Source organism: Opisthocomus hoazin, chromosome 21 (assembly GCF_030867145.1).
Source record: "Opisthocomus hoazin isolate bOpiHoa1 chromosome 21, bOpiHoa1.hap1, whole genome shotgun sequence".
Lineage (NCBI taxonomy): Eukaryota > Metazoa > Chordata > Aves > Opisthocomiformes > Opisthocomidae > Opisthocomus > Opisthocomus hoazin.
Genome location: NC_134434.1, coordinates 9,944,859 through 9,965,609, shown reverse-complemented (window position 1 = coordinate 9,965,609; position 20,751 = coordinate 9,944,859). Strand labels below are relative to the sequence as shown.

At 39.8% G+C, this 20,751-nt stretch overlaps 1 protein-coding gene across 3 annotated transcripts in view; it reads left to right on the top strand.

Annotated features, from left to right (window-relative positions):
• The window catches only part of TEX2 (testis expressed 2), a 56,822-nt gene that overhangs the window by 27,868 nt on the left and 8,203 nt on the right, over positions 1 to 20,751 (top strand). For all 3 annotated transcript variants that reach the window (XM_075440669.1, XM_075440670.1, XM_075440668.1), the window contains exons 3-8: positions 6,810 to 7,010; positions 8,626 to 8,962; positions 10,134 to 10,381; positions 12,462 to 12,611; positions 14,029 to 14,128; positions 18,825 to 18,957. In XM_075440669.1, coding sequence (XP_075296784.1) covers positions 6,810 to 7,010; positions 8,626 to 8,962; positions 10,134 to 10,381; positions 12,462 to 12,611; positions 14,029 to 14,128; positions 18,825 to 18,957 — 1,169 coding nt within the window. The remainder of the gene's footprint in view (positions 1 to 6,809; positions 7,011 to 8,625; positions 8,963 to 10,133; positions 10,382 to 12,461; positions 12,612 to 14,028; positions 14,129 to 18,824; positions 18,958 to 20,751) is intronic.

The window sequence follows — 20,751 nt, the reverse complement described above, 5'->3', positions numbered from 1 at the left end:
AATTTTATCCTCCCTCCTCTTTACCCTTCCCCATCTCCACTTCTTGTTCAGGTACTGCAGGCTGCTGTTGCTTCCTATGTCTGAAACATGGCTGTCTGCCCAGCTGTGATCCGTACAACCGCTCAGTTAGTTTAGTGGCTTTGTGCTTCTTGCTTGTCCCTGTCCTGCCTCTCCTCTGTTTTTGATGAATAAAGACAATATTTTCTGCATTGCAGAATTCAGAACAGTAAAGCACCTATTAGCTTCCAATCTGCAGCAGAAGCATTTCAGGATGGTGGTGGTGCAACCTTCACTTGATATCGCTTGCTTATCAGAGTATTTGTGAATGCTTTCTTGTATTCATCTAAATACTAAATCCATCCTGAGCTTTCTGAAGGTGCATCTCCAGTTGTGTAACAACACAAAGGTTGCATGAATTTAAATTCATACAGTATTGGTTATATGCTGTAGAATCTGTAATGTATTGATAGCTAATCTCATGTATATTTAGGTAACTGAAAAGTTAGAGAAATGGGGTACAAAAGCCAACTTTTGCTGTATAGAGGCAGCAATTGCATGCCTAGCCCTGATGCTACCTTGGGGTTCCCTTTTTTGTTTCTGGAATGGTATGAGTTGTGGTCTTTATTTGCTGTTATGAACTCAAACTGAACACTCCTGTCTGCCCAATTGGTTTACCTGCTGCTTACATGTAGAAATCTCCACAGACTTTCAGTTCTGTCCTTGTTAATTGGGTGCTGAGACCCTGCATATAAACTTGCCTCGGTATTTGAAAGCTGGTAAAGATCCTGATATTCGTTGTTGGCTGGTGTTAAGCAGGGTCTTTGAGATGTTAGCTGTTACTCAGAATAAAGGAACTTTAAACTATAATGCTTTTATTCAGGAAATAGATTTTATGAGACTGGCTGTAGGCAAGAAATGAACTGTGCAGAGGAGTCTGTATGAATTTAGGTTCATGTTTTGTATGACCTGAGAAGTATTTCTTGCGCTCATTAACACACAGCGTAATTGTCCTTAGTATGTAAAGCCCTATAAAAGAGCTTTTTAATGCTTCAGGAGTTTAAAAACCAGCTCAGTGCCCATATTAGAGTGGAAAATAATGTAATATGATTTAGCAGATTGCAAGTTATTATTCCCACTCCATACAACTGTTTTCTATTTGTCAAAATGAGCACTGGACAGTTAGATCCTCTGAAAAATGAGATAAAGATTCATCTGTAACAAAATTCATGTGAATATAGGAAAATCAAGCTTGATGCTCTTGCGTGAAGATACTCTTTTCAGAACTTGTTGGTCTTGTATTCTGGCCTGCCCTGCTTTCATGCCATTATGATAAAGGCTGTAAGATCCCTTTTTGGGCCTCTAGCAGTTGGGATTCTGCCAAACTGCTGTCAAGCTATTTTTGTAGGAGTACGTGTGCATTCCCCATGTAAACATTGTTTGAGAAGTTGGCATTTCCCTGGTTTCAAGAACTAGTGGAAAATTCCCCTCAGCAGTTGCTGAAATACCTGAACATTCATATTGTCTCCCCCCAGACTGTTCCTTTGCAGTGTGAAAGAAAAAAATGCTGTCGTGCTGGGTGGTGTGTGCTTCTGTAGATTTCTGTACTTATTTCACTTAAATGTCTTTGGCATTGGAGGGAGAACACCCCCTCCCAACCAGAAAATGCACGCAGTCCCTCTGCATCTTCAGTGTATGTTTTCTTATCTTCTCATTCACTTAGTCTTCAGTTCTCTAGCTTCCTTTTCCTCTTTGTCTCTGCCCACATTTTTTCTTATTCTTCAATGCATTAGTCTTTTCTAACTTCCTTATTGGTCTTCTCAAATGTACATTCCCTTGTGTTTTGCTGGCTGATACAAAAGGTTTTAAGTAACAGCTAAAATGAAAATGATAAATTTACTCTTTCTATTAGAAAGAACTTTTATGAGAAGACCATGTCAGCAGTGCCTGCTAGAGAAATGAAGCTTTTTGAGCCACAACTCTGCAGAAAGAGGAGGCTTTTTACTGACGTGCTGTTCCTGGATATCACTTGGAAGGTTGCATGTTTGATAGTGGCCTCTGGCAGACAAGTGTGTTTTCCAGTTAAAGGGATGGTTCCTTCTGCCCACCTTAGACCTTTTCTTGTGTCTTTAGATTCCCTGTCAGTAAAAGGTCAGAAAACTGCTTCGCATTTTTCCTTGTTTATCAAGCAAAATACTATTGAAGTATTATAAAATAGTGGTAATGAGAGGGATGCTGATACAATTCATGTTATTTGAGTGATCAACAGTCTTTTGAGAATTTCAGTGCTGGAGCATTTGATTATACCATTTAATGATAATGGATACTAATCAGTCTGTTAATATCACTAAGAAACTCTAGGGGCAGTTGTGATCCAGATTGGGGCTTTTATTGTGATGTTGACTTGCTGATTCTTTTATTTATGTGTTTGAAAATATCACAGAAGTAATGATTTTTATATATTTTTACTTGCAGACCTGGTCTGTGCCCCCAGCCCCCTGGGTCCTTCATAAGGATCTTTTGCGGATCCCCCCGTGTCCCCTCTCAGGTTGAGGTATAGCATGAGATAGCATGCCTGAGATCTTAAACTAAGTAATGTTAAGAAGTTGATACTCTGCGGGGCCTGACTCTGCAGTTCTTACTCGCATGAAGTATTCTGTTGAATTGCAGTTCTGAATAAAAAATTTGCAGCCCAGAGTCATGAAAGAGGAAAGGTAAACGAGGGTGAGCCTTTGAAAGCCGTTGTGTGCAAGTGCTTGTGTTGCACGGAGCCATGCGTTCCCCGTTTGGTTGGACTCGCTGCCATGACGGAGGTGACGTGCTGCGTGCTGGAAGCCGATTCGGCCTCTGCTGCCTAACAGACAGGCCAGACCTTTGCTATATTTGCCCAATATTCTAACGGGATACTTTTTCAGCTTAGTTACCAAACTGATGGTGAGACGCTTTCTCCTAATTTCAGCTGTGGATTCAGAGCAACTGCTGACCTTTATAAATGGAGATCACAGGATCAGCGTAAATGGCAAGCAGCTGCAGAGCAGCATATGACTATGGTCATTGTCCTCCCTGAATTACCACATTTCTTATTTTAACAACTTCGCTAGTACAAAACAGACCCATCATACAGTCTCTCCTCTCCTACACAAGGAAATCCATTGTTGTTTCGGTAATTTGGGAAAATTCATCTGTTGATAGCACGTTATGGTAACATAACTTCTGTGTTTAGATGCATTGCAAAACGGTTTCCGTAGGCTGTGTATCTTTTGTTCCAGTTTGATTTTGCAAAGAAAGGGGTGGAGATATTTCTGCTAAAATTGTTCTTAAAATTCAGGAACTTTGGAATGAATTTTGGTGTTTCTTGGATAACCTTCTCAAAAATGGTTTTTATGCTAGATGAAACCAAGTTTTACAAAAATTGCCGAAGTGAGAAGGCAAGTGGTGTCATTTCCCCCTTTAACACTGTTAGATACTGGGGGGGGGGGGTGCGTAATTCCTGCATCTGGCACACATGTTCAGATTCATTAGTAGAGTGAAGAATCATCATTTGGTGAAGTACTGATATTTCAGTCTCAGCCATGCAATGTTTTTCTATGTTACAAAATAACATGAAAATTGAGTGCGAAAAGGAGACAGCGCATCCTGAGAAATTGGGAAACTAAGGATTTATGTAGAAGGAGGGTTTGTAGTAACACAGTATGGTATCTCTTTCATCCTGACTGTTGCCTAGGTACTTTCCAAAAATAAAACCCAAAATATTTGAATTTAAACGTCTGTATCTTTTGGGTTGGGGCTACGCCTCAAATTCATAGGGCAGCCAATCTCTTCCTTATGTGGAAATTGCTATGCAGGCTGCTGTTTCAGGTGGTAAATGTACTGATCTGTCAGTTCTAGATTTTGAACATTCAGTACCTTAGACAACCAGAAATCATTGTTAAAAGTCTTGGACAGGTTCTTCAGTTGCTGGTATGCTGATGGCTGTGCTATGAGAAGCAGCGTTTGCGCTCCTGTTGGGTTTGTTCCATACAGTGAACAGGGGAACTGGCAGTATGGGCCTTGAGAACTGTGTGTTTGGCAGATTATATAGCTAATCCATTTGTTTGTGGTGGAAAGCCTAAGCACGTGGTGGGGATCAGAAGAGCAGGTGGGACTTTGCAAGGCTCCAGAATGCTGGAAGAGAAGCCGGAATATACAAACTGAGGAAACAGAGATTCTGGTTTGTTTATTTTTACCCTTTAAAGCCAATGTGTCTTGCTGCTGCTGAGAAGAAGGTGGCAATCTTCAAAAGGGCTTCTCCTGTGTTGTTTGGTTGCGTAGGGTGAGGAAGTCTTATGGCACAAAGGCTGGTGCTGGCACTGTTACAGAAGCAACTGGATAGGAAAGGTGCTGGCCTAGTGGATGACATTCCAGATGGATTCAGACCCCTGTTCACTGGACTTGGTTAAGTCATTGGACTTGGTTAAGTCAATTAACGTAGGCTGGGCCTTGCACCTTTTTATCATGGATGTGGCTATGGCATCTCTGTATGTGCCGGAGGGGTAAAATTAAACATGACTGTAAGGGTGTTGGGTAACAGTTGTATAGCTGCTGAGAAGGTGTAGCAACATTTGTGTATCTGATGTGTGTCCCAAGGTGTTCATGACATCTCAACACCCAGCTTTTCATCTTTGAAGCTGTGTTCATGGATTTTTACTTCTTACTGTGGTACGTGGCAGTCAGGAAAGTTATGTGTAAATCACGTCTTGTTTTCGTTGCTACATGTCCTCTGCTCAGCTCAAGTGCTGGTGTCAGAAAACTCCAGCTGGTTCCATCTCGAGGAGGATGTTAAGGAAAACTTCAAGTGTGCTCTGGCTTTTCTTCTTGGGTAGCACACATACCCAGAGGTTTCCAGCCTTCCTGCTGAACATAACAGATTACTACAGTTTTAAGAAGGGCTCATGTGGCTAAGCTTCATATAAAGATCCACTTTCCAAGTATCCCTTTCTCTTTCTGCCAGCTTGTGTGGTCTTCGCCTGAACCGCCTTGCAGGAGAAGGCGAGAAACTTTAGAGGCAGCAAATTTTGGTCAGTACTTTTGCCTGGCTGCAGACTCCGGTGTCTGAGCTAGAAATAGCTCAGAGATCTGATCTGAGGGACAGGTGGGAGTCTTTTTAGACATCTGTGGGCCATATGGATATTCCAGTTCTGCACAGAGTGAATGGCTCACGGTGGCTTTAGGCGACTCATGTGATGTCCTTGTGCTTAACCAAGTCCTGCTGGAGTTCTGGCTGAATATTAATTGCTGTCTGCTCAAAGATGTCTTGGCTTGATAATTTCTAGGAAGGAAATGGGATGTGCTCAAACATACATCAGCCCTGCTGTGCAGAACCTTGATGGTTTCTAGAAAACTCTTCCACAAGCATTGCATTTCCTGTATGGTAGTTGTATGTAACCTGGTGTAAGTAAAAAAACCCAAACACAAAACTTCTTCAAAGAGCATGTGTTAGTATAGGTATTTTTGTTAATGGAAGAGGTAGTCTGCTTTGGAGCTGAGCAAAGATGAATGACTTAATCTTTCCTGGATATAAAAGAAATGCTAATTTATCTAGTTTTTTTAGGGTTTATAGTGAAATTGGAGCTAGATGTTAGAGTAGGCAAAACACAGATATCACTGTTACTATGGCACCTAAGAAAGTGTATGCTGTCTACTTTGAGAAATTATATGGCACTGAAGTAAATGAGCATTAAAACAAATTTTACATTTCTATGTATGGGTGGAGACTTCTTTTAAGTTAAAATTTTGCAGTAATTTCTGGGATGTTTTGCATAAGGTAGTTACAACGTTTTTGTTTTGAAGAATACTGGGGATGCTTGTTCAGCTCTGCCCACTTCCCAGCAGTAGATGCTCTCCCCCCTGCTATACTCGCCTATGGATTTATTTACAATGATGCAATTTTACTTTATGCTCTAGGGTATGCTTGTTTAAGTCTATCTCCTTTGCTTTCTGTTGACATTAATCAGTATTGAGTATGCCAAATTAAGGTTTTGATGTGCAGGTAGAAGTAATTATCAAAGTATGTTGTAGGGCAGGTTAAGAGAAGGATAACTTGTCCTCTTTGCATGAGTATTCTGGCTTGTCTTCTGCCCCATTTATCATCTTTCATTTTCTGTAAGCAGGTGTTAGAGAAGAGGAGTAACATCACCCCCATGGTTAGAGTCAGCGCTTACGGGCTTGTTACAGCAGGGGTGGTTTGTTTGTTTTCTGCACAGAAACGAATGAAATTTAATGCCCACTGTGTGATGCCTGTGTAACCGGGCAGTCACACAACATGTTTAATGGTATTAAACAGTGATGGTGTGTTAAAACAAACTCCGTTGTGGTCTTCCACTCAAGCCTTAATTGTTGGTGATTAAAATGTCAGTGCTGTCTGTAAGCAGACGGGCTGTTTGCTCTGCCTTGGCCGTTGGTGACTGCAGTGTCTGCTTGCGGCGAGCTGGCGGGCTGCTCCCAGCGTGCCCATCCCGGCTGCCTTGGGGCTTTCCCCATCAAGCCCGCATCCGCAGGTCTCGCAGCGTTTCGTGAAGATGAGGTGCAAGGATACTGCATGTACAAAATGATATACTCAGAAAAACAAATTGTGTGCTTGGGATATAGGCCTCATCTTGTGCTCTGTCAGTTTGGTGCTACCTCATTTAGAGCATCTGCTACTTTGTTGTATTTGTACAGTAAGTGACATAACTTTAGCAAAAGCTGGGATAATTATTTAAAACTTTGATGTACATGCTGTACTTGGTTTTCCATCAGCTTAAAAGCCTGTTAACAAGTGTTTTCTTCTCTAGGGATGGATGAATGAAATTTATAATTATGATCCAGAAACATACCATGCCACATTGACTCACTCTGTCTATGTGCGACTCGAAGGAAGCACCTTGAGACTTTCGAAACCCAATAAAAACATTTCTAGAAGGGCTGTGTACAATGAGCCAAAGCCTGATGTCACGTATGTCAGCCAGAAAATTTATGAACTTACAGAGAGCAAGGTGAGTGTGCCTTACTTGTGTCTGGTTTTAACAAAGAAACTTTTTTTTTGAAATTTTGGAATTTTTTTTGCTCCTCTAGTGTCATGTGCTGTCATTATGTAAACAAAAACTGTTGTCATGACTAACTTGCAAAAGATTGTGCTGGAGAGGAAGATTGAGCAGGATTTAGAAAAAATTACATATTTACACAGTAAAGGAAAAGCATGATTTTCCCCTGTCAGTTCAAAGCAGAAGTTAACACGTGGGAGTTTAGAGAATTGTTCCCCATACATTAGATTACTGCATGAGTGTTGGGACGCTTACCCCAAAATGCACAATCTTTGATGGTTGCCTCTATCCCAAGGCAGTTCAGACAACATTTGCATTTCACTTGAAGGCGGAATGTACATGGATGTAAAAGAGGAGAGCAAGAGGTGGCTTCTGCTGCCTGGGGAAAGAGATTGGGATTGTCGCAGTTAGAAAAGCGCACCAAGAATAACGCTGGGACAGTTTTCCTACGTGTTATTTGCCTCCCTCAAATCTGTGAAGAGTTGCCACATGAAGTTGATTCCATTGGCATTATATTAAGCGATACATCAATACCTCATTATTAAAATAATGGATTTTCTTAGTGTGCTGCATCAATAGAGGGCCTTGGCAGCATGGATGTAGGAGGAAACAGTGCTTCAACTGGCGGTGGGAGTTAGAGGGCGAGAGGGACCAAGGTGACAGGGAGGAAAACCGCCCTTTGATTCCCTGAATTGGTATGGAAAAGGAGCCTGCTGTCAGCTCAGCTTTCCATTAAAGGAAGACGGTGAAAAAGATAAAGCAAAAACTTAGATTCCTGCCTACTGCAGATCTGTTTTCTCGTAATGAAGATAAGCAAAGCTATCACATGCTACGACAGCGCTTGACTGACAACTGTTCCCCATGGTATCTTAGAAAAATTTCCAGCACTTCCCCAAGTCCCCCACCCCCAACTGGTTGTAAAAGTGCTGGGTGCCCTGAACATAATAAGCAAATTATGGCTATTCTCCAAGGTATTTACCCACAGTTTTTGGAGAATGCGGGTAAGTTCAGCCCCTAGATTAGACTTTTTAAGTCTTACCACTCTTCTCATCACTTGCATTGTCTCGATTCTCTCCGAATATGCTGAATTTATAATATAATGATCTGCAGATCAGTTTTATACCTTGATTCTTACATACCTGATGTGACTATTGCCAACTTCAAACACTCAGTTTCATCAGGTGGGCCTGAAAAGTTGAGCTTTAAAACTCAGTTTGGATTCTTGTTACCTGCCCCGTGGTCACAGAAATAAGGTTCTTGGTTTTTCTATTTTTTCTGCATAACTATGAGACTAAGATCTTTTAAACAAAAACTGAGTTTCTCCACATGATTGTAGAAGTCTAAGCTACTCAGATGGTCCTTGTTTTAATTCCAAGGCTGTGGCTCACCGAAGACCTAGTGACAGCAGCGGATTCAACATCAACCAACTATAAGTTAAGACTCAGTTAAACCCAGCAGATCCAGTGTAGCATCTGTATCTCTCACATTATGTTCTTTATGTGACTATAGAAACATAGAAGATACAACTGAAAAATAAGCTAATTTAACCCTTTCGCTTATCCTTCAGATTTCCCTGGTTCCTAAGAGTCTGGCACGAAAACGCATTTGGAATAAGAAGTACCCTATTTGCATTGAACTCGCTAGACAGGATGACTTTATGGCTAAGGCCCAGACTGATAAAGAGAATACGGAGGAAAAGTTATCTGCTGAAAAAGTGGACTCGAACAATGAAGACTCTAGGAAACCTCAGGATGGAGCAAAGAACACTAGCCAAAAGGATCAAGTGCTTTATCTCTTTGGCAGGACAGGTAGGGAGAAGGAGGAATGGTTCAGAAGATTCCTTCTTGCATCCAAGCTGAAGTCTGAAGCAAAGAAGCCATCTAGTTTATGTGGGATCAAGCCAGGTATTCAAATTTTGTGTTCTAGTAGAAGTGTCTATTGAGAGAAACAAACCAAAGTTGTGTTTTCCCAGTGGTAGTTATAGCAACTGTAGAGCAATAGTGATCTTTACAGACAAATAATACCAAAGACATTCCTCTGCTCCTTAGCTTGGCATCTCATTCCCACCTTCCCACCCTGCCTTTTCCTCTTGGCTATATGCTTGTCTATATGCCCTCAACTATTCTTACTATTTTTAGACTGTTTTATGTGAATACACTATTTTTCAGTGATTATAACAACTCCTATAATTTTTGTTGGGATGAATTGTTCAATCCTTTTTTTTTTCCCCTCTCTGTACTGTTGGAACTGATGTCAATATTTGCAGTATTAGACTCAGTCCTCTCATTACTCATTCTTCCTCCTCCATCCTTCCTTCCATTCCAGCCTCCTGTAAAGACAAAAGAGCTTTCTCATGAGTTAATGTCACAAGCATACACATTTTTGTGTTTAAATAAAAAGTCTTCTGCTAATACATATCTGAACCAACAAACTTATTAGTCTACAGTATTGATCAAATATTTGAAATATTAATTTAGAGCCATCCTATGATATGATTTTAAATCTGAATGACTCATGCTTTTGTGTCTATCTATTCTCTGAGAAGCTTTTCAAAAACTGGTTAACATCATTATTTCTGGCACATAACTTCTTGAAATGCAAATGCATTAATGACTAATTAAAATTCTACTAGTTACATGCTTTTGACAGTCCTTTTAATTATAGCAGCCTATAATTAAATTTAAAAAAAAAGTTTGGTTATAGGTACATTTTAATCACCTGACTTTTATTTTAGGCATTCCCCAGCAGGGCTTTTGGGAATTCTGACATATGTTAGACGTATGTGAATGTCTATATTTAAATATGCTATTGATCAGCTGAGTTTTGCAGTCCCACATCCTGCTGAGTGCTGAATCGTACCAAAGATTGACTAATTTGGGTTTAGGACCACCTGAGCACACAGTAGTGGAATTTAGTTTTACTCTTCAAAATGAGAACACACTACTCCGAATGGTCTTTTTTCAGAATAAATTGTATCTGCACTAATTTTGTTCCTTTGATTGTTTGATCATACACTCTGCTATTTGACTGTCAGGTTCCTTTTCTGCTAAACAGGTATTATTCCTTTTAATTTAGGGATCTTGCCAACACACAGCAGAAGCGATAGTCAAGCTGGAGTTCTCACACACAGCCGAAGCAGCAGCAAGGGAAGTACAGAAGAAATTGCATCCCAGCCGAAGCACAAGGATCTGGCTGGCAACGTGCGGCAGAAGATGCTTCTGGACTACAGTATTTATATGGCAAAGTGTGTTCCACATGACAAGAAAAGCCCTTCAGGTAGTCCAGTCCTCAGTGCAGATAGCAGCCCTACAGCTGTGAAAAAGGTAATACTTTTCCCCCAAAAGATGAATCGAAGGTGGTGATATATTTTATCTTGTTAGCTGCTACTTTAAAAATCAGTTATGTAAAAAGAAAAATTAATTTCTTTAACTACAGGTTGGACCTAAACTTTTTATGAAGTCAGCGTGGTAGTAAAACTAATTTTCACTTTCTGCTGATTGTGGGGAGCCAAACATACCATTGGGTACACGGATTGGGGGGAGCTAAATGTACCATTCCTGAGTGCGTCTGAGCACCTGATTGAGACAGAATTGTCACATAACACAAGTATAAGTTGGATGCTGTTTGCAGCAGTTTTTCAGTGCAGATATTGTACTACAGAACCCATTTTCAGCCCCACAGCTGGCTTCGCTCGTGCACTCTGAATCATGTGAAGCAGTGGTTTTTGTGCTGGACCTGAGAACTGTTTTTCTGCTGCATGTTCCAGAAAGTGCTTAACCTCTTCAGTTCCTCTGCTCAAGAATGATGTCCTGGCCATGACAGGGTTAGGAGTTTGCCTGTAGTGTGTCCGATGGTCCTCTGGCTGTGGCTTTGATGACAATGGGACGGTTTTACTGCAGTATACCTGCTGCTTGGGTTGACTGGGGGACAAAGATGGAATTGGCTCTTGTAGAGATTACAGCTTGATTTGGACAGTCTTGCTCAAAAACACACAAGGCGTGGATGGGTGGGTGGATTGTATGGCTTCCATTTTTCGCATGTCTTGTAAAGCAACACTAGGTGGCTGGTGTGTTAGTATTGTGTGGTAGGTGGCAGCGTGATAGTGAACAATGTCTGTAGCTCTGACTAATCCTTTGGCCTCTTGGACTGCATTTGAATCGCTCTTAATAAACAGAACCTTAATATTAAGTACGATGCTCTTAATAAATGGATCCTTAAAGTTAAGCACGCTCACCGTGCATTTAAAAGATGTAATTCCTGTCATTCATCTTTGTTGTCAGACTTTCATATGATGTCCAGGAAGGAGCAGGAGGGAATGGTATAGCATACAAATAAACATCTTATGTCCCCCCAGGAAAAAAACTATTCTAGCCCCCAACAACCCCTGAAGCAGTGATGAATTTGCTGCTGAATCTGGCACGTATCAGAAATCATTCTATAAATAGATCAGCAGTGCTGGCAGGAAACTTGTGTCACAGCAGAAGCAACTAAGCTGGCAATTCTGCCTGCGTGAGGCTGCAGCCATGGGGAGCAGTCATTGCCAAGAAGTGATGTGCAGAACTGAGAATCTACCTGACTCCTCTTAGAAAGCACTGCTTTTCTCCTGGCTTCAGGGTTTCTGCCTGTAAGAATGAAAAGCAAATTCTCCTTTCACTGCAGGCAGTTGAGAGGCATTAAGTGTGTTGTCTTTCCTTCATGGAAACCTCCTGGTTTTAATGAAATGCATAATAGCATGTATACACCCAAAATTAGTTCATCTGCAGTTGCTTTTATGTCTATAGTCAGTGATGCAACATCTGAACATATATCTCCAAGTGTTTTGAGACCAAGTCATAATCCTCTTAGGCTGTAAACAAAACCTTTAATGCAGCAGAAGGAACAGTGCGGTTTCCTGAATCCTATGTACAAACACTGGAAGGAGTAATTTGTTTCCCTGTACTGCATGTGTTTATCATCTGTTTGTGATGCTTCTGAACTGGGTTTAAGGGTGTAAGATTGGGTCTTCCGTTCCTGTTTTTTTGTGAAACAAAAGAAGAGTGAAGTAGCTGTTCTTCTAGATCCTATTGGGAAGAGGGAGTGTCTCTACTACAGACACATTCTAAGTCTACCCACTCTGGGCTTATCTGCCTTTTCTGCCAGAGGTTAAGTGACATACAGCTTTCTCATTTCACTGCCAGAGGTGAATCTGTGTCTGTGTGTTCTCACTCTGTTGCATGTCAGAACGATGACAGACAAGCTCATGTCAGGCCAGCTGATGTGGTTGTAAAGCTGCTATCTGTGCTGAGCATTTAGTGTTCTTAGCTAACCCGGGCTATAACACTGAACTTCCCTGTGTAAATGAGGCCTTTTCTGACCTTAGTTTATAGAATTTATAGAGCTGAGTAACCTGCTCTGTGTTTTCAGTTACCAGATGCCCATGTGGAAGCTGAAGAAGAAGAACAGGAGGCCTGGGTGAATGCTTTGCTTGGAAGAATATTTTGGGATTTTTTAGGAGAAAAGTATTGGTCTGATCTAGTGTCAAAGAAGATCCAAATGAAACTTAGCAAAATAAAGGTAACTAATCTAGAGACTTGCACTATACATTCCTTATGGAGGAAAACAAACACATAGTCTTTGAGTTTTGAAACAGCAGAAAAAACACTCATTTCATGCTTGTGTGTAAAAGACAAGTAAATGTGGTGCAGCATTCCAGTTCAGCTTTGCTATCCGTTTCACAGTAGGATCTCAACATGTTAACTTTGCTGCTTCAGTTTCAAATGAGCTGCTGCTGGATTAATTACTTGTGTCTGTGAAGTTTTTATGTAAAAAGTAGTAGTATTATTATATTTACTTTAGGGATAAATAGAACTGCTTAGAAGTTATGAAATCTGCTTTAGGAAAAGTAGATTGCCTTTAAGGTGTAGGAGATCAGGGTACCACTGTTCTAGTGGGCTCCTGTTTAACTTCACACATACACTGCTTGCAGGAGAGATCAGTGGGAGTAACAGTCAGGAGAAGAGGTCTCTGGGGTGATGGGATATAATTGTGGATCAGCTGCATAAGCTCAGAGGGTGAGGGGAGGAGAGATGCTTTTGAATGACTTGTGGGTCTTTCCTTTGCATTCTGTAACTTCTGACCAGCAGCAGTTAATCACAGGGCTGTTTAGCTCCTGATGTTTGGGGAGGAGTTCACCTGTTCCTGAAGGCAAAGGAAGAGGTAGTCTTGCAGACAGAAGCTCTGAAATTTAGCTGCCAGCACCAGCTGTGACATAGAGTTGCTTGTGCTTTGGGAAACAAGCACTAACCTAATTCTGCCCTGGCTGTTTACACAGTTGTGACAGCAGGGTACCCAGATATCTCACTGAAAACAGTTTAAGTGGAAAGACTGGGAATGAGGGATGGATGTGGTTTTGATAGGTTAAAGCACTGTCTGTTCACAGGAGAGAGAATTTCTAGCAGTTAGAAATACTTAGAGCAAATAGATACCCAAACCATTGTGATTCTGTATCTCTTATAATACTAAAAGTATGATACAGATTTAAAGGCTAATGTGCTGTGAGAGAATTTGCCAAAGATAAAAATAGCAGAGACATTGATATAACTGGAACTATAAAATATGTGACTGGATTTAAAATCCAAAGTAGTCTTTGATTGTTATTCACAGTAAAATAGGATTCATACTTCATTCTTGAGCTTTTTATGTGCTTTTACTAAAAAGCTTGCGGGAGGTTTAAGGTCAGCTTCGGAACCTCAGCATAGTTTTAGAAACAGTCCAAGTTCAGATGCTGAATCTCCCCCGAAAATATTATTTTGAAACTGGTGACTGTGAAATCCTAGAATGAGAAAAAGTTTGTGTAATTGTTATTTGTGTTCTTTCACTGGTGTCTTTTCAGCTCAATCCATTCTTTAAGTTCAGTGACCTTTCTTCTCTCAGGAACCAATGATGTTTGGTTCCATAACATGGATTTGATTTTTACAATCTCTTCTTTTAGCTGCCGTATTTCATGAATGAGTTAACTCTAACTGAGCTTGACATGGGGATAGCAGTGCCGAAGATCCTTCAAGCCTTCAAACCTGCTGTTGATCACAGAGGTAAAAATATCACGTTTCCTCTTCTGGTTTTGTCAGGTTCATGCCTTCATATCTGTGACAGACAGAATTTTGATCTGTTGTTCTTATGGGTGTTTTAGTCAGAAGAAGGTACACTTACTAAGAGCTTATTCTGAGGAGATACTGAGTGGTCTCTGTCTGCAATAACAGTAGCGTCAGGCTTGGTGTAAACAATTCTGTAGATACGGAAATATGATTAAGTCTTTCCGTTGGAAATAATTACTGAATTAAACTAAAATTTGCATGCAAACAGCCATGCCTCTGATACGGTCATGGAGTACACAGAGCCATACACATCTGCTGGAGAGAGATCTGATTCTGTACCACAGCACAAAGCAGATTTGGCTCTCTGCAAGAGAAGTTCTCCTGTTCTGAAAACAGTGATTCAGAAAATACAATTGTAGTAAGTCAGAAAACAAGATGCAGTGTTACTTTGAAAAGAAACTTCAAAATACAGCATAATTTTTTGTCCTTAATATTAAATATGATTATTTTTAAGCTTAATGACTTCCATACTGCTGCTTTATGAATTAGTTCTGGGTTTTTTTCTTTTAGTTTTCTGTTCTTTCTGACTTGTGTATGGTCATAGGAGGAGTATTTTTGAGGATACTCTTGTCACTTAAGTAGTTTCACAAAATGACAAACTTGGGTTAATATTTTTAGCTTCAAAAGTATTTTTGTTCTACATGCTGAGGTGAGGTAAATGCTGTCTTTCTTCTAAGACATGTAATCAGGGCAGTTTTTCATTTTAAATTGTTTCTGAGTTTATTAAGGGTTTCCTAATTTGTCTCCTGCATTCACTCCTTCAGTTACCATGGTGTTACACTGCACTGGAGAAGTGAAAGGGGATGACTTGATTCAAGGTGGAGAAGTTTCTAATTGGTCTAAAGGGAAATATTTCCTTGGAGGACCTGTTGTGGTGCAGCTATGGATTGCATGGCAAACAACTTTGTTTTAAACTGCTCTTCCCACTTCTAGATGAAAGTATCAAGACAAAATAATGTTAGATGGTGCTAAACCAATAAACTGGTAGTGAGATGGCAGGAATTTAATGAATTTACAGTACTTCTTAAGAGCCTCTGGAGAGGCTCTAAATTGCATGCCAGCAATGAGCAAACCTTCAGCAAATCTCAGTAGCACATTTAGAACAATAACAACAAACTTGGACAGAGCGAAGTTTGAACAGGTAACTAGCTGAGAATCGTAACAGACTCAGTCTTTGGTAGCTCTCCTGTGCGCAGTGTTTCTCAGCGAGGAACAGACTCTTATGTTTCTTTACGCCGTGCCTTCTCAGAGCGTGAGGGCACCGAGCACGCAGCAGGAGTCCAGCACCGTGTCCTTTCTTGCAGTGCTGGTTGGAAGGGATCGCAGTGCTGAGCTCGGTGGGTTTGGGAGGGAGGTTCTCATCGTTGGGCCGGTTTGTCTCCTCAAGATCTTGGCTCTTCTCGCTGTTCTTACAGGTCAAGCAACAGTGTTTCCCCAGGATGGAGACGTTGTGATAGAATTTGGCTATGCACAGTATTAGATAAGGAGTTACTTTCTACTTAGAAGCTATTTAGGCTTCATCTTTGCTCATATTATATAGTTTGGACCTGGTCTTTTTAAGGTTTATTTAACTGTAGTTCTGATGTAAGGCTCATTTGTCAGCCACTCTTACTACAGTGCTCTTCTCTAACTCAGGTGAACAGTTGTCATCAGACCTTTGCAAGAATACCAGATGTATGAGATTTAGGAGGAAATAAATAAATTTTATCACTAATATTAAAACTGTTGTGCTGCTCAAATCACTGACTGAAAGCTTGAGAAGGTTAGTGAGCTCTAACCTTTCCCTCATAAAAGCGTGAACAAAACAGACTTTGGGGAATTATTAAAATTCTCTTGGACATACATAACATGTTAACTAATGCTGTCCATTGTATCCAAATACTATTGTTTGCCCTTATCTCACTTGAGACTCGCAGCTCTTTGGGGAAAAGCCTTGTCTTTAAAGCACTGGGTACTTTACTCTCAACTTCTTGAAAGTACATTTTCCACTGAGCTTTATAAACAAAGCGTGTTTGAAAAGAGCAAATTGGTTTGGTGTCCTGAGGAAGAAAAACTGTCTTTTAAGAGAAATAAAAATTTAATAGATGGAATAAGCTCATGTGCAGTCAGTATTCGGGGAACTAAAACGTATTTCAACGTCTCGTTATAAGCTTCCCGCGTGGGGCAGTGGGTTCTCTGCAGAACTTATGACATCCTTTGGTGTTCTCAGAAGCAAAGAGGCTTCACCAGTGGTAGAAATTTTATTTTCAGTTACGGAAAGCAAAGTGAAAACTTTTTTTAAATTTTTACATGTATGCAGCTTGCCAGGTGGTTTTGTGGTTTCTTTTTAAACGAACTTAGGCTTTGGGATTCTTGTCAGAGTGTTTCCCTTTGTCTAGATTTAACCAATTTTTAAATTCCTTTCTCTGTTCTTGTAACTTTAGTTGTAACACAAGACTGTAGTTCTAAATCATGAGATGGGATTTAGGAGACTGCTGAACACTTGGCTTCAATTAATTGCCAACAACAGCAGTGAGAGCAATTAACTCCTTCAGTTTCTTGTTCAATTAAACTGTGACAAGCAGATGTTTGTGGTAGAATTTGTAATCCTTGTAACTTCCTTCATATTGTCAAATGACATGTGAACTCTTAGTATGTGAGTTTTTAAGAGCTTGCAGTGAAGAATTACTGAAATAACTTGTTTTGCTGTTGTACTTAAAAGGACATAAATAAATAAGGGGATGATAATTGGAAATGCTTGTTTTCATAAGGATAAATGTATTTGTTGGTAAGTTGAGCTGTGAATAGACCACATGTGGAGGGGGAAAAAAATCCGTAAACCTTCAAACCAGTATCCGTAATGAACGCTTTTAAGAATATTTTTTTTTTAAAGTGTTTTGAGACTATCTGTCATTTGAGGTAGCCTTTTGTGAGGCTTCAAAATGCAGTTACTAATTGTGATGTGCTTTGTTTCATCCATACTTTTTTACCAGTGCTTGTTTATGAGGAAAATATTTTTTTTAATTAATATATGGCTCCTCTAAGTCACTGAATTTGTTAACAAACAAAGTTAGGAAAGAAGAAATCTTGTTTCTGTTAATACAGTCCTATTTGGGTGACAGCATATGCTGTAGCATTTACTGTACTTCTGTCAAGGCTAGGGAACCAGATATCTCTGACTAAATTGTAACATCTGCCCAATTCTTCACCCCCTCTCCCTCCCCTACCTCCTTTGTTTACACCGGAAAATGCATATGAACACTTTCTGGCCAGAAGGAATTTTCCTTCTCTGTAATGGCATCCTTTGCTTAACTTGATCTACTGTTAAAACAATATTGATGTTTGAAGCGTGCTGACTCATTGGCCATCCAAAAGCTCTGTTTAGCTGTTTTCTTGTTTCTGATGATCTTACTGCTGCTTCATTACTGTAAAGAGGAAAAATCTATATAAGCTTTTGTTTGAGTTCTTGTGTTTTGTTTTAGAACAGCATTAGAAAAACTGTATGATGGAAATAATTAATTTGGGTTAGTAAAGAAGCAGCTTGCCTTCAGTACTGCTTCCAGCATGTTGTCTCATAGTGCATCAGTGAGCTGGTCTTTGGGAGCTGGGTGTATTTCTGTTAATATAAATAAGTGCGACTGGGGACACTGCCATTCTTCTGATATGCTTTTGCAGAAAAGAAAACAGTTGTTCTTCAGCTGCAAAAGTGTGTCTTTTCTAGATCAAACCCAAAGACTAGTTACTATTAATTGCTTCTGAATAAGTAAATAAAAGTAGAATGCATTAGTGGTTGATGTGCCAGATACTGGCAGGACATATTGTGTGTAGCTTCAATGTCTGGAGAAGGAAAATGCATAATCTGTGCTTAGTGGCATCTGATTTCTAATCTCTGGATCACAAATACCCTACAGCTTTTTTTAATCAGTGGGGCTGCAGAGTGTCACTTAAGAGGCAGGACCTAATCTTACAATTATTCCCAAAACAATTCTTTTGCTGTGCCCAGACAATAGGATTTAACTTAATACTACATGTCTAGAATTGTTCTAAGTAATGACCCTGTTTGCTGTGAGTCATAAGAAGAATGTCTGTAGCCGAGTTGCTGAGCGAACCTTTTCATACTTCTTTGATACACCATTGTCGAAAGCAAAAGAGACTGCAGGTCACGAGGTGTGACAAGCAATATTGCTCCGGGATTTCAAGTTTTGCTTCATTCGGACAGTGTAAGTAATACAGACAAGTGTCCCCATTACTGTTTGGCTTGGAACAGTACTGTAAATAGTTTTGAAGTGAATCCCTGGCTGTATTCTATTTTCTTTATCTTGATTCTGATCTCTTAAGCAGTTTAGGTTTGCGTAAATCACACTGTTTTTTTTAGATCATTAGCTGTACTCACTGATCTGTCTTTCAGCATGGCTTTGATTCATATCTGAATGTTCAACTTTGTTCCATAAGCTTAGTGTGAACAGAAAGCTTGCTTTGATAAGCTTTTAATTATTTGTGAATTAATAACATAATCGATTGACAAAAAAGTAGTTTTTCTCTTTGGAAAAAGTGTGATGTGTAGACTTTTTTAAAATGAGTTTTGGCTTGACATTAAAATAGAGTGATTGTGACTGTTCTTAAAGTGACATCTTTTTGTTGTTGTTAATTTTAGGACTTTGGATTGATTTGGAAATGTCCTACAATGGATCTTTTCTGATGACCCTAGAGACCAAGATGAACTTGACCAAACTTGGTAAAGAGCCGCTTGGTGAAGCGCTTAAAGTTGGAGAGATCGGCAGAGAAGGGTAAGGTATTACAATGGTAGAATCAAGCAAGAGTTTTTGTAGTGAAAAAGTGAAATTTTCCTTGTATGAATGCAGCTCTAGCTGTGCAATAGATCAGAGGGGGTTGCGTACATGTGAGTGTAGAACTTGGTCTTTCTGTGCAACTTTAATGTTTGATTACACCTATTTTAGTAGGATTTCAAAATGTTCTGTGACTAAAATTCAGTTTTGTGTTATGCTTGATTTGGGGTCTTAGCCAGTAGGACTTGGATATAGGAGATAACACACATGCAGATACAGAGATAGACACATAACTTGCTACCACAGCATGGGACAGCTATAGTTCTAAACTGTGTAATAGTAAACAACTGTGGAAGGTAAATAAGCTGTAATTGTTTGGTGAAGTCTTGTTCAATAGCTTTATTGCATCATGAGAATAAGCACACCACTACCTTAGTCCCCAGTTTTCATCGTATCCCACTTCTGTTCACCTGCTATGTCTAAGTGAAATGCCTTATAGATGAACTAATTAGAAAACACACATACTGCAACTTGCCTAACTTGTATTTGTGCTTTCCATCTTGTTTTTATGATGTTATGATGTCTGAATTTCATCACTCTCTCCATTTGTATTAACCTGGTGAGTGGCACCTGTCAAACGTCCATCCCGTCAGCTGTGGAGTGTTGGTTCTCTTTGTGCCATATTATTCTCTTTGTACTTAAGAAGTCTGTGTTTCCTGAACAGTGGGTGTTCTCTGATTTAGTGTACAGCCACTGCCAACAAATCAAGAAAATATTCTCTCAATCTGGCCATTTGTTTAGATATGAATAGAATGTTGTGGTCTTTCAGAATTAAGAGACTAGATTCTTTGTATACTCATGTTGTAGCTCTGACCATTTATTCTGAGATATCTTGAAGTAATACTTACAGCAGCACTGTGTTACAGTGCAGTCATGACAAGAAAATAAATGTGAAAAAACTAATGGCTGAATGATCTCATACAGTGGTAGAAATTCAGAGGATTTAATACCGACCTAGATTCTCACTGTCACTGCTTGAAATAAATATTTCTGAATTTACATCACTATAATTGGTAGGGGTGATTTTTGAAAAATCCCTTTAATCTTGTCCACCCAAAAAATGGGGGTTAGAGAAGGAAATGTCTATACAAATTGAATTCTTGCTTTTCTTCCCCATCCCTTCAGGAATTCCTTTGTGTATTTTTATATCTGTCCAGTGCAAGAACGGCCTCAGAAAGAGTTAGTGAACGCAATGATTCCATATTTAAAAATCAGCTTAATTCTAGCTGAGCAGTAGGCCCCCAGCAACGCAAATGTAAATGTCTGTAGCTAAGCAACCAATGACTTCAAGGTGTAACCATTAACTGTGTGGCTCCCTGCACATGGCTGTGATGCTTCCAAAGCTAGGGGCCAGGTACCACACCAGCCTTACATAGAGCAGTCTAATGCGTTCTAGTTTGAATGAGGTTGGTTTGTTTGTTTGTTTTTTCTCCTTAAATACAGTGGATGTTATAAACAAACAAATAAACAAAGACTCTAAGAAGTATAGAACACTGATTCTCATCTATACTTTCCATGTGTTAGTTAATTTTACTGACTTTTTAAATTATCAGCTGACAATTTCTGAGACAAATAAAACTGTTCTGCATACGCTTGCATCTCCAGTCGTATTGTCCATGAGTGATGCATGTTGCTTGCTTATGCTCATTTCTGTTCCTCAAGAGCCTAGAACAGTCTGCCTCTTGAGATGCAGTAACCACAAACTCATGTAAGACAGACATCTACTCATCCAGA